We start from the raw sequence: 12884 nt of genomic DNA, 5'->3' as shown, positions 1-12884 counted from the left end.
TTACGGTGAATTAAAAGAAGTCTGTGTCAGCAAATTATTCATAATCTAATTATGATCTAATTAATTTTTTAAAATTAACTAAATGCAACAAGGCATAATACTTTAATAAGAGTTTAATATCTATATAATATCGGTGTAGATACACCATAGATAACTCTTAAACTACGATGGTAGGCATCATTTGCTCTCTCATATTGCGCTCTTCCTTCACAACGAGTTGCCATGGTATTGCACTACTCGAATAAGTAACGCTTCACTAATAGAGAAGACTATTGTTACTTATTCTCAGTGAGTACCACCACCCAGACGGCTCCGTTTGAAATATGGTATGGGATAAAGATCCCTGTTATCCTTATACTATCCCTATTAGACTTAGGAAAGCAAAAAAGATGTAGGAAGGTGACAGTAGGAGAGGTAGAGGAAGGAATGCCGTAAAAGGAAGAAAGCGACAGTTACTCCTCCAACTCGTACTACTGAAAAGCTCAAATTCCTCGAATAGGCAACGTTTCCCCACTAGAGAAGATTGTTGTTACCTATTCTCGGAAACTCCGTGAATATCAGGCTCCCCCTGACGGCACCGTTTTGAAATATGGTATGGGATAAAGTTCTCGGTTATCCTCATACTATCCCTATTAGACTTAGAAAAGAGATAAAGATGTAGGAGAGGTAGAGGAAGGAAATGCCGTAGAAGGAAGAAAGGAACAGTTGCTCCTTCAACTTACACTCAAAGCTCATATATTCCTCGAATAGGCAACGCTTCCCCAGTGGAGAAGACTGTTGTTACCTATTCGAGGAAACCCAACTCCTTCGACTCACACACAAAGCTCCTATTCCTCGAATAGGCAACGCTTCCTCAGTAGAGAAGATTGTTGTTACCTATTCGAGGAAACTCAGTGGCCATACGGCACCGTTTCCAAGCTTGTTGGCTTCTCTTCGGTGGGTGGGCAGGTACCCTGGTATTGCAGACATGACAACCCAGTTGTGAAAATAATCACACAATATGAGAGATGCCAAAAGGTTTATATGATAATATTTAAAATTAACTAAATGCAACAAGGCATAATACTTTAAGAGTTAAGATTTTGATATCTATGTAATATCTGTGTAGATACATCATAGATAACGAAACTACGATGGCAGTGTGGTAGGCATCATTTGCTCTATCTCATATTGTGCTCTTCCTTCACTCCAGGTAGGGCAATACCATGGCAGTTCTTCAAATAGGCCTCTGGGGTTGGGTATACTCATACTATGATTTTTAGTGTTTCTCACCAACCATGGAATAAAAACGAAAGACGAAAAACCCAAATTTTTAAAATATTTAATATTTACAATAAATTTATTTACAAACAAAATACCATCTTACTGATAGTAATTTTAAAATAAGACAACTGTGATATACAGGATAATAGTAAAATACCGAATTTAAAATGCAATAAAATATACTAGGTTAAAAGCGCTAAAATACTAACTGAAGCTTTCAAAGGCTTCTGCCTTCTTTCTCAACAGTGTACTTCTATTCTGCGGTGCATCATTAAATACCAGCAGGTTCACGGTGCGTCTCACGTGAACGTGTACTGTTCCCGTCAGAACCGGAAGTGGCTCGGGAGCGTTTCAGGCAAAAACGTTCATCCCCTCCAAGGATTACCGCCTCAAAGAGGGGATGAATGCGTGTGCCCCTATCTCTATTTATATTATTCTCAGTAGAACTAATTCGCAAGCTCTCGAGCCACTTGCGGTTCCAAAATCTATGCGCCCGATCAGTGATGACCGATTCATCTGGGGAGATTTGATGTTGCTTTTCCCAGAAATGTTCAGCTACGGCGGATTTGCCATAGTCTGCATTTCTTATCGCATTTGTGTGCTCCCCCAGACGATCTTTGAGACGCCGTTTTGTTTCTCCCACATAACACTCCCCACATTCCGGGCATTTAATACTGTATACGACCCCACTTATATTTTCATTTAAGACAGGGTCCTTCACCTGTGACACGATTGTGTGCAGCTTCCTGCCTGGGAGCTGCACACAACGTGTCTGGTAATTCCTTAATACGCGAGCTAAACGTTCGGATAAACCCGGATAGTAGGGAATGTATGCGGTGGCTATTGGCGTGAAGGACTCACTTCTACTCTGCCCTCCACTAATGTATTTCTCTATGATCCTCCGGGGGTAGCCACACTTCAAAAGATCCGCCGTAACACGTTCATACTCCAAGTTTCTATCCTCTGAGTTACTACAATGGGATTTTGCCCTATCCACTAATGCTCTTACTACACTGTTCCTGTGATAATTAGTCTGCGCTGAGTTGTAGTGTGAATATTGGCCCCTGCACATAGATTTTCTAAATACTTTTGTTTTCAAATGCTGGCCTTCTCTACAAATCAGCACATCCAGGAACGGCAAAACCCCTCCTTCCTCTACCTCAGAGGTGAATTGTATGAACGGGGAGAAGCTGTTAAGAAAATTCAACGTATCATCCTCACTCCCTTCCCGAATAACTGAAAACGTATCATCAACATACCTTTTCCACGGACGCATAGGGAGAACTGTAGTGTTAAATAGTCTGGACTCGAGCTCCTCCATCGCTAAATTAGCTATGATGGCACTGATGGGGGAGCCCATAGCTGCACTGTTAACCTGCTTGTACATGGTGTTATTAAATACCATGGTAGTACTCGAAAGACATAACTCTATTCCTTTACATATGTCCTCTAAGTTTAGTTGCGTCCTGTTGTTCAAGGTGGTGTCTCTTTCTAAAGCCATGTATGCACAATGTATCCCATGGTCAATTGGGATGCAGGTAAACAACGATGTCACATCAAAGGATATCATAACCTCGTTTTCTTCTATACGTTGTCCTCTTATGAATTGTACAAATTCTTTACTGTCTCTGATACTATGTTCAGAGAGTCCAACTAATGGTGACAGTAGTTTGGCTAGGAAACCAGATAATGCATACGTGGGGCTGCCAATAAACGAGACTATCGGTCTGAGTGGCACAACCACTTTATGTATTTTTGGCAAACCGTAAAATCTCAGTATCTGGCTTCCTGTGGCATGTAATGCCCAATACCGCTCCTTTGAAATCTTATTGGATTTCATCCAACATTGCACCATCTTATTAACTTGTTGTTCCAGATTCGACAGTGGATTCTTATGAATAATCATATAGGTTGTGCGATCATTTAACAAATCTAATGCTTTGCTTACATATGCCTCTTTATCCAAAACCATCGTTGCTCTACCTTTATCAGCTGGTAGGACCACAACATTATCGTCCTGCTTAAGACTTTCTAGTGCTAATCTTTGCTTTGTATTAAGATTCAAGGGAACTTTCTTGGCTTGACTTAAAATAGCTGCTGTTTTCACATGGATTTCATTGGCCATGCACACAGGTAACTTACAAGCCGCTCTCTCAATGCCCATAGCTATTTCTGCTATGGGCACTTTGGGCGGAATCGTAGCAAACTTAGGTCCTAGATTTAACACTTCTATTTGATCATCAGTCAACTGTTTACTACTGATATTAACAATAAAGTTACTATTGGTACTATTACCACTATTACTCCTGGACATGGTTTGTTCTTTAAGCCTATCGAACTTATTCATTTGTCTTTGAATTGAATATGCCCCGAGTTTTTGCACACTTTGAAACACCTTATATATACATATTATCAGATAAGTTTACACAAAGGTAGGATAAATACATATGAAATATGGAGCCAAAGTAAACTGAAAAGGTTAACCTGTCGTCATGCATGAAAAGCATTCTTTTTTTTTCTCTAATTGTGCAGAATCATTTAGACCCCCACATGCCTAAATTCAAAATTGTTCACTTTTTTTAAAGCCACCTTTACTTACAATTTTTTCTGAACATAACTGTGAAAATTTAATTTTTTATATTAAAAGCATACACTTTTAATTAATTTTTGAAATTGTAACTCCCTTTAGACTTTTCAGAAAACAAAATCCAAATTTAAAAACTACACTTCAGCACCTGTAACTGGACCAGTAACAGGAGTGGCTGCTGCACAAAACATGAAGCATGTGTGTCAGCACTTTGAGTCCAGACAATGCTTCAATGTCAAAGCTAAAGAGGGCTGCTGATTGGAGGAAAGTGTGTGGCAATAAAGCCAACTTACTACAAATAACTGTAAATGACAGATGTCAATACACATTTAATTAGGTTTCACTTAATTTGTGAATTTTTCCAAATTATGTGATAATTAATAGAGATTTCTGGAATTTTCAAAGCAGCTATTAGGAGTTTCAGCTGTGTGAAGGCATGAATTTTCAGAACCCAGAAAACATTTTTATGAAATGTTGTCTGGGTTCTCATTGACTCTGTGAGACCGATTCAGGGAGTTAATGGCCACTTCTGTGAGGAACAGCTTAGGAGTGCCTGTTCTGTGCATAAAAATTTATTGCACTAGTGTGTTAATCTCAATCAAACAGCCTGTCATTAGTTAACTCAGGATATAGGCAAAAACAACGAATACTTTTTTTATGAAAACCCACACACACACACACACACACACACACACACACACACACACAAAAGGTGTCAGAACCTATGGTATTTAGTACCATGCATGGGTGGAAGGTTGAGAAGATAGAAGACTTGTTGACATTAGACTTGAATTTCTATAGGGTGTAATTTTCAGGAAATATGTGTGAAGGAAGGCTGTTCCAGAAAACAGAAGTTGAAGGAATAAATGAAGAATTAAAGTTGGTTCTATGAATTTGGAACAGAGGGGGAATTATAGATACCAGTCCCGAAGAACAATGTACTATGGAAGTACCTGTTAGAAAAGGCATGCAGCAGAAACAGAACATCTGTGAGACAGAGTGTACACACTTTGTAAGAGATGGGTTTAATTAACCTCACTGCCATCTTTTGAACAGGGTCTAGAAGCCCAAGAGAAGTTTGGATGCACCATCCCAGATGTGGGAACAAGATTCCACAGTACTGTAAATTTAATTTGTACAGAGTAATTGTTTAGAAGAAAAGGAATGCCACAAATGAATGAGAAAACCCAATTTTTTAGATGCAAAGGAAGAAATATTTGATGTTCTTAGGAGTAAATACTTGTGTAATTCTTAGAAGTCAGTGTAATCCTTATGTGATCTCATCTAGAGATCTAAGTGTCATCAAAGATTAGCGTAAGGAGCAGTAGACTCATTTTTATGACATATAAGGCAGGCCTGAGTTTTAGAAGGATGGAAATTAACTGAAGTAGGCAATTTGATAACAAATTATTATATAATGTTATGTGGTCTTAAAAAATTCAACATATCATTTGCTAAAAAAAAAAAAAAAAAAAATCTGATTTATCCTCTTGCTTAGCCAAATTATTAACCACAATTAAGCCAGATTAAGTTATATAATGGAGCCTATAAAATATTGATTACATTAAGTTATATATTAATTCAGGTCAGTTACAAGGCAACATCAGAATTGGGTTGAATGGATTGAGCAAGCTTAGTGCTGTTGGGATTCTCTCATTCTCAGACTACATATATGAGGGAGCATAAATTCAAATTGAGAAGGATTATTGCAGAATAGAAGTAGAAGTTTTCTATTAGCCAGTGGGTTGTTGATTGTTGGAACAAATTTCCATCTTGTGGAAGTGGATAGTCTGAATAAATTCAAGGAAGACTATGAATAGTGATGGACAGGTGGTATGGGAAGTTTATTTTGGATGATGCTGAATAAGTTAGCTTTCTTGTATCTTTTGCTGCAACTAATACTAATTAAACATATACATACAGGAACTCCCCAACTTACATAAGGTTACGTTCCATGGAATGCTACGCAAGACAATTTCCCCTATGCTTGTGCAGCACTCAACTGTGCTCGCTGAATTGATTTTAATCAAAAAAGAAATGTTCGACAAACATGTAAATAGAATTATTTAATGTTTTATTCAATTTTTATCTCATGCGCAGGAAAAATTATAAAAGCGTATAATTTTTAAAAAAAATTTCAAAATTATAAAATTACAAAAAAGAGGGGAGACAGGCATAACATCAGTAAGTTTTACCTCTCAAGCATCATTGTGAGAATCAACGTCTTCAGCTGATAAGTATGTTGCTGTGGAGGTTGAGGGCTGTGGAGATTTAGAAGGGGTTGGCTGCTTAAACCTTACGAAAGAACATATTAATGGATGACTGGATGCCGGCTTTTTATCTTTTCATCATATATTTCTTTGTAGCAAGCAAGCATTATCATTCACTCCTCTGTTAACTTTTAAGAATCATTCGCTGTCAGGATCCATCTTCTCAAACCGCACCATTGATGCAATTTCACAAAATGCCATTGCCATCTCTCTGGTGATGAAACACCTCGGTTCCTTATTTGGTTCATCTTGAGCTTCATCAGCATTTTCTTCTTTCACTATTGCTGCCTACAAGTCAAGTTCTTCGTTAGATAATTCCTTCTCTTCTTCCTCTATTAACTCCTCCACATCTTTGGCATCAACCTCCAACTGAAGTAGCTCTGCAACCTTTAAAATCGTATCTGTAACCTTCATATTATTCGTCTTTTACAAGTTCTTCGAAGCTTTTTACATGCTGTGGACATATTTTCTTCCATGCGCCAATTAAACAACTTTTAGTAATTTCTGCCGAGGCCTTATTAATGTCTAAGATGGCGTGGTAAATATTGTAAGATTTCCAAAAGTCTCAATGTAAAATTTTTCTCATCGTCTGCAGACAATGCCTGAGTAAATGTACATAAATAGCATGCTTTTAAATTCGAAATAACACCCCGCCCATAGGTTGGATGAGTGAAGTCATGTTTGGTGGTAGAAATATGACTCATGTTTGAATTGAACTCATCTAGATGTGTAGGACGTCCAGGAGCATTATCTAATAGAAGCAAAATCTTGAAAGGAATGCTGTTGTCTTTACAATATTTTCAACCTCAGGAATAAAGCAGCATTTAAACCAATCCTCAAAGAGATATTGTTATCCCCACTCTCTGGTTTGATTGGAAATGCACGGGCAGGGTAGATTTACTGATGCCCTTAAATGCATGAGGATTTCCAGAATGGTACACAAGCAGTGGTTTTAACCTGTAATCTCCCACTGCATTAGCTCCAAGCAAGAGTGTGGCCCTATCTTTTGATGCCTTGAAACCTGGCATTGTATTTTCCTCTTTGGCAATGTATGTTCGATCCAGCCTTTTTTTCCAATACAGAGTAGTCTCATCAACGTTAAAAATTTGCTGCATTGAATAGCTGCCTTCATCAATAATTTTTTCCAACACATCACAATTTCTCTGCAGCTGCAGAATCAGCACTGGCGACTTCAATGCATACTTAACATTTCTAAAAACCGGTGCAGTGCTTGAACCTATTAAACCACCCACTGTTTGCCACGAATATGGGTTGGGGTTCACCATACCTATCCTTCTTATCTTTATAAATACTTGTTGCTTTCGCTTGAATGGTCATTAGACTCGCGGGGGGGGACTCACTTTTGAATCTGATTTTCCATCCATATTATTAACAGCTATTCCATATTTGATATAGCACATGAATGCTGTTTTGTGATCACTGTTCATCTTAAGTGCATTGATCCTTTGATATGCTCTTTTATAAGTGCACTGTCCTTTAAAATAGCATTCACTGTTGAAGCATTGAGGCCTAATTTCCTTGCAATAGATGACAAACTTTGTCCTGCTTCGTACTTCTTAATCATTTTCATCTTTATTTCTAAATCAATTTTGTTTCGTTTCCTGGCACTACCACCACTTCTACTTTACGTTGGTCGCTTTCACTTCATCATTGTAATACGTAAATAGGAACGAAGAGAAGTTTCTGAAAATTTGTTTTTTATATGACTGAAAATTTCGGTGGGAGGGGGGGAACACATTTCATCATAAACCCACGTAATTGCAGTTATCGGTATTATCGCAAATGCAATAAGATCAAGTTTACTACCCATTTATAATTAGATGCACCAACAGAAAAGCCCAATAAACTGGAATGTTCAAATTGTTTTTATTGTTTTATGGTCGTGACCTCCAGAAACAATGTTTAGAAAAGTATCTAACAAAGGCATTCAAAATTGATTCTTATAACAGAAACATATGATAACGATGAAAGGGTAGTGCAATTTCCATTACAAATATGACCTTTTAGAGAGACAAATACCTTAGTAATATAACGAAATTTTCAACTTCAAAGGGCTTGGAACGAATTACAAAAAAGTGTTATTGGGTTCACATTACAATATTTTCACGATACCTCCATTTATTCCTACGGGATGCAAAATACACTTGGACGATTTTTTTAAGTTTGCACCGGCTGGAAAAAACTTATGTAGAGTTGAATTTCCGTAAGTTGAGTATTATATAAGTCGGAGTTCTTGTATTGTCATTCTTATCTGTCAGCATCCTATACAGATCAATGAGTGCACACATGTTTTGAATAGCAGCATTAATGCACAATATATTATAAGCTGTGAGTGGGTATTCCAGTTGCAGATTATTTCTAAGGATATTTTTGTGATTTAGTAGTTAAATCACAAAAAATGGTCAGAAAGTATACAGAAATTTCCTTATGATCAATTGTCTTTCTAAGCAACAGAAAAACAGTTAAAGCTGTATTTAATGCTAGAATTATGAGGAAACTGTTCTTGCTATTTTGTGCTTCCAGGTGTTACAGCATGTACCTAAGTATTTGCCCATGACTACAGGCAAATTTTCTTAGATGTAGAGTTTTCTTAACTTAAATCTGTTAACATGTATGCACTGACTGAGAAACAAAAGTAGACTTTGTGTTCAGTTTCCTACACCTTTTGGAGATTTAAATATTTCAAATTGCTGTGCAGACAGTGCAGGATTAAAGTATGGGCTATCAGGGCCCTTGCCCAGGTGCCATTCTTTAAGGAGGGCCAAAAACAGAACAATGAGGGTAAAAATATATATCCTTAGTAAAGGGTGCAGAAAAATCATTCTGCCCAAGCTGCAGAAATAGCTTGATCTGTCACTGTGTGCAAATTCTGGGTTTCCAGAGATTTGAGTCTTTTTCTGTAAGAATAATCAGGTATACCAAAAACTAATTTTGTTCCACTTCCGTGTATATTTTCTAAGGTTCATGTGCTTAAAATGCAGTTTTCAAACCTATATACAGTACTCAAGATGTAGTTCAACCATTGCTCTACATGATGAAATAATCACACCTTTGTCTCTTGTTTAACTGAAGGAATATTAGCATTAGTGGCATATGATGGAAAAAATCATTCCATGCCACATCACACACTTAGAGATCATCGGGGGAGGGGGGAATTTCACCTAACCATTTGCTCCAATAATTTGTGTAGTTCTTCCTCCAATTTATTCAAATTATCAAATTCCACAACAATGGATGTAGCTTGTTCTAGAAACAAATTACCCATTGGCTGAAGGCAAACTTCCACACACATCTATTCTGAAACCATCCTTCTCAATTTGTGTTTGTCCACCCTCATATGCATAGTCTGAGCATGAGGAAGAATCCCATCACCACTGAGTTTTACTCAAGCTGTTCAAAGCCTTAAGCACCTCACAGATGTCTAGTCTCCTAATGCTGCAATTTGCAGAACAGAAACTTTCTTGGTAAGAGCACCCCTTTGTTCCCCCCTCACCAACTTCATTGCCCTTCTCTGTTTCTGTTCCAGCAGTTCTACATCCTTCCTAAAATGAGCCCTCCACACCTGTATGCAGTACTCAAGATGTGACCTGACCATTGCCTTATGCAATGAGATAATAACCTCCTTATCACCGCTAGCAAAATTCTTATATATCATTGATAAAACCCAATAAGCTGTCCTGGTAGCCTGTCTGCACTGCTCAGAAAATTCCACATCTGACTGCACAATTACTCCAGGTCTTGTTCATTTTCCACAACTAATAGTTGTGAAAAATATAACTGTGTAAAACTACCACACAGTTGGTATGTTATTCTGGGGTTACTGCTATCCATATACAGTACTTTGCATTTGTCAATATTAAACTTCAATTGCCATTTTTCAGCCAATCTGCCTAACTTTTCTAAATCCTGTGCAATAGCATACCATTACTGTCATTACAAAGGTTTCCATTAACCACCCTGGAAACCTTTGTATCATCTGCAAACGTAGACATTTAACCTGATATACCTTCATCAATATCACTGATAAATATAGAACACATAAATGGGCCCAACACCTACCCTGGGGATTCCACCAATAACTTTAGTCCACGAAGAGCATTGTCCAATGATTACCACTCTATCTTGTCCCACTCAACCATCCCATTATCCACAGCAGCAACTTGCCCTTAATGCCACACTGCTCCAATTTGTATAGCAATCTTTTATGCGAAACAGTATCAAAAGCTTTCCTCAAATCAAAGTATATAATATCAAAATTATTTTTTTGCATCCATTTCCTTTGTGACCACAATGCAGCATCCAATCAAATTGGTCAAAAAATATTTGCCTTAAAAAAAACACATACAGTGTCTGAAATGTAACTGCAGTGTTGTCTTGATGATCCTGCATTACTTCTTTGTTAAGTGATTATTATTTTCTCTGGAAGAGAAGTTAAACTAACAGGTCTGTAATTACACGTGTTACCCTTTGATTCCCCTTTGTGAATTAGGGACACATCTCCAGTCTACAGGGACCTCCCTTGAATCCAAGGATGCTCTCATAATTATTGCTAAGGGTTTGCTTACTTTCTTCACTGCCTCCCTTAATATATAACTGGATAGATTTCTTATGTTCAACTGCAACAATTTCTCTTCCACTTTCCTCTCAGTTATTACAAAATCATTCAGCTCCCTGTTAGAGTTTGATAAACTGCTGGCTTCCATTTTCCTAAAGAATTTCTGATGTGTGAATGCAAAGTACTCATTCAGTTTGTCAGCAATCTGAGCAGGACCATTAACAGTCGAACCATTGAAGTCAAGTAGACCAATTTGATTCATCCCTTTCCTTTTGGTCTTTAAATATGTAAAGAAGTCTTTGTTGTTTTCGTTGCATCCTTTGCCAAAGATTTCTCATCATTTGCCCTTGCTTGCCTAACCTTCTTTGTGACTTGATTACAGATTAGTTTATATATGCCACAGGCTTCTGTTGCCTGATAATTTATATGCATCCCATGCATTTTTTTTCTGTGCCACGCAAGGCTGGATTTTGGTGTTCGTAGGCCCTAGGCAATTTTATTCCAAAATGTGCTAAAAACTGGGGAGGGGTTATTTTTCTTTTTTAAAATTTTTCTGAGTGTACCAAGCCCATACTCACCAGATGTGAGGGGCTCACATCTGGTGGGTATGGGCCTGGGTCCTGAGCTGGATATCATCATTCTTCTTTCTTGATGATTCCCTTCTGCTTTTTCTCTCTCTCTCTCTCTCTCAGGGTAACTCACAAATTTTTTTTTTTTTTTTTTTTTTTGGCTGGTGCAGCAAAAGCCTCAGGCTTCTTTGCACCATATGGCTAATGATAAATATAATATAAATATAATTAACGTGACTCAGGTTTCAACTATAATAAATGATAAACCACCGCAATTGGAGCAACCATCACTTCGATTCTTCTATTTTCGGGAACAGTCGCTAGATAGTGTATGCATGTTGAATCGAAGCTCCTATAGTCGATTGCACATTATCTCAGCTATTTTTTCATTAGTCACAGTGAAAAGAGTGAATTTTTTTTTTTCCCCTTCCTTCATAGGCCCTATGATGCCTAATGGGACCACATCCATACACTGTTTCTATGGTGCCTAATGAGAAATCTGGCCACAAGTCTCATTGGTTCATCTGACATCCATTTATGCCTAGACCTTGAACAATATTTCTTAGTTGGTATGAAAAGCAGGCCCAGCTGATGGTAACATCAGCTGGGCCTGCAAAAAACTTGCAGCTAGGCCTGCACCACAACTGAAGAATAACAGTAAGTTGAGGTGCCCAGAGAGTGCAGTGCAGAGAGCAAGAGTTGAATAAATTAAATGAAAGCTAGAAGAATGAATGAAAGTGTAAGTGTGTGAGAAAAAGAACACAAACCATAAATGCTACGGTTAAGTACACACTAACCCTAGTTTTAATTAGTATTTAAATTTTCTGCCAGGGGCCTGGAAGAAAATAATCCAGACAAACAATGGGCACAACACATCACATTGCACACATGTCCCACACACTTTGAAGTCTCTGGGGGCACCTCTGTAGCTAGGTGGGAAGGAGCAGCAGTGCATAGCATACGCTTCTTGATTAGACTGGGGTTCGAGCCCATCACCACCAAATACAGAGGATGCGAAAAGGTCGGGGAATGACCACCGCATATTCCTGGAGCAATATGGCCTTAGTTGCTAATGCTCCTAAAAACCAAATAACAACAACAAGTCTCTGTACTGTCCTCGATACAGCAACAATGTACTGTCCTCGATAGAGCAAACACATGCGGAGATGGGAGAAATCCCAGGTTCCGTCTGACACGAACATACCTTATGTATATAACTTAAAAACTGTTTAAGACCAATGCAGTCACCTTTACGAAATCAAAAACCCTTCCCTTTAGTCTTGATGGTAGTTACATCTTTACATCTGCCACCTGGCTGTTCTTTTATCTGCAGATTCTTAATGCATTAATAATCACTTCTGATAATCAGATCAAGAGTATTACTCACTACAGTTGCCTCTCATATGCTGCTGTAGAAAAGTCATCCACTAAATCCACAAAAGTCTTGCTAGTGTGTGAGTGACCAATCCACAAGTTCCAGTCAATATCTGAGAAGTTAAAAATCTCCCGTTATAAGACATTCTGATTTACTGGCCCTGCTCAATTTCTCTGTACAGTTGGTAGTTGTACTCATTAGTCATTAGGCCTATAACACAATACTACTCATTTTTCCTTTCACA

The 12884-nt window shown here is 38.0% G+C and overlaps 2 protein-coding genes across 5 annotated transcripts in view; one reads left to right on the top strand and one right to left on the bottom strand.

Moving 5' to 3' along the window:
- The window catches only part of LOC150087250 (uncharacterized), a 29235-nt gene extending 25658 nt beyond the window's left edge, over positions 1 to 3577 (bottom strand). The window contains exon 1 of the mRNA XM_090372421.1: positions 2666 to 3577. Within this exon, the coding sequence (XP_090228547.1) occupies positions 2666 to 3577 (912 nt within the window). The remainder of the gene's footprint in view (positions 1 to 2665) is intronic.
- The window catches only part of Cpes (Ceramide phosphoethanolamine synthase), a 126587-nt gene that overhangs the window by 57610 nt on the left and 56093 nt on the right, over positions 1 to 12884 (top strand). The gene's annotated exons all lie outside the window — the stretch shown is intronic.

This window comes from Mastigoproctus giganteus, chromosome 4, assembly GCF_048544385.1.
Source record: "Mastigoproctus giganteus isolate SK-2022 chromosome 4, ASM4854438v1, whole genome shotgun sequence".
NCBI classification, from domain to species: Eukaryota; Metazoa; Arthropoda; class Arachnida; order Uropygi; family Thelyphonidae; genus Mastigoproctus; species Mastigoproctus giganteus.
This window is presented reverse-complemented; position numbering and strand designations above follow the sequence as displayed.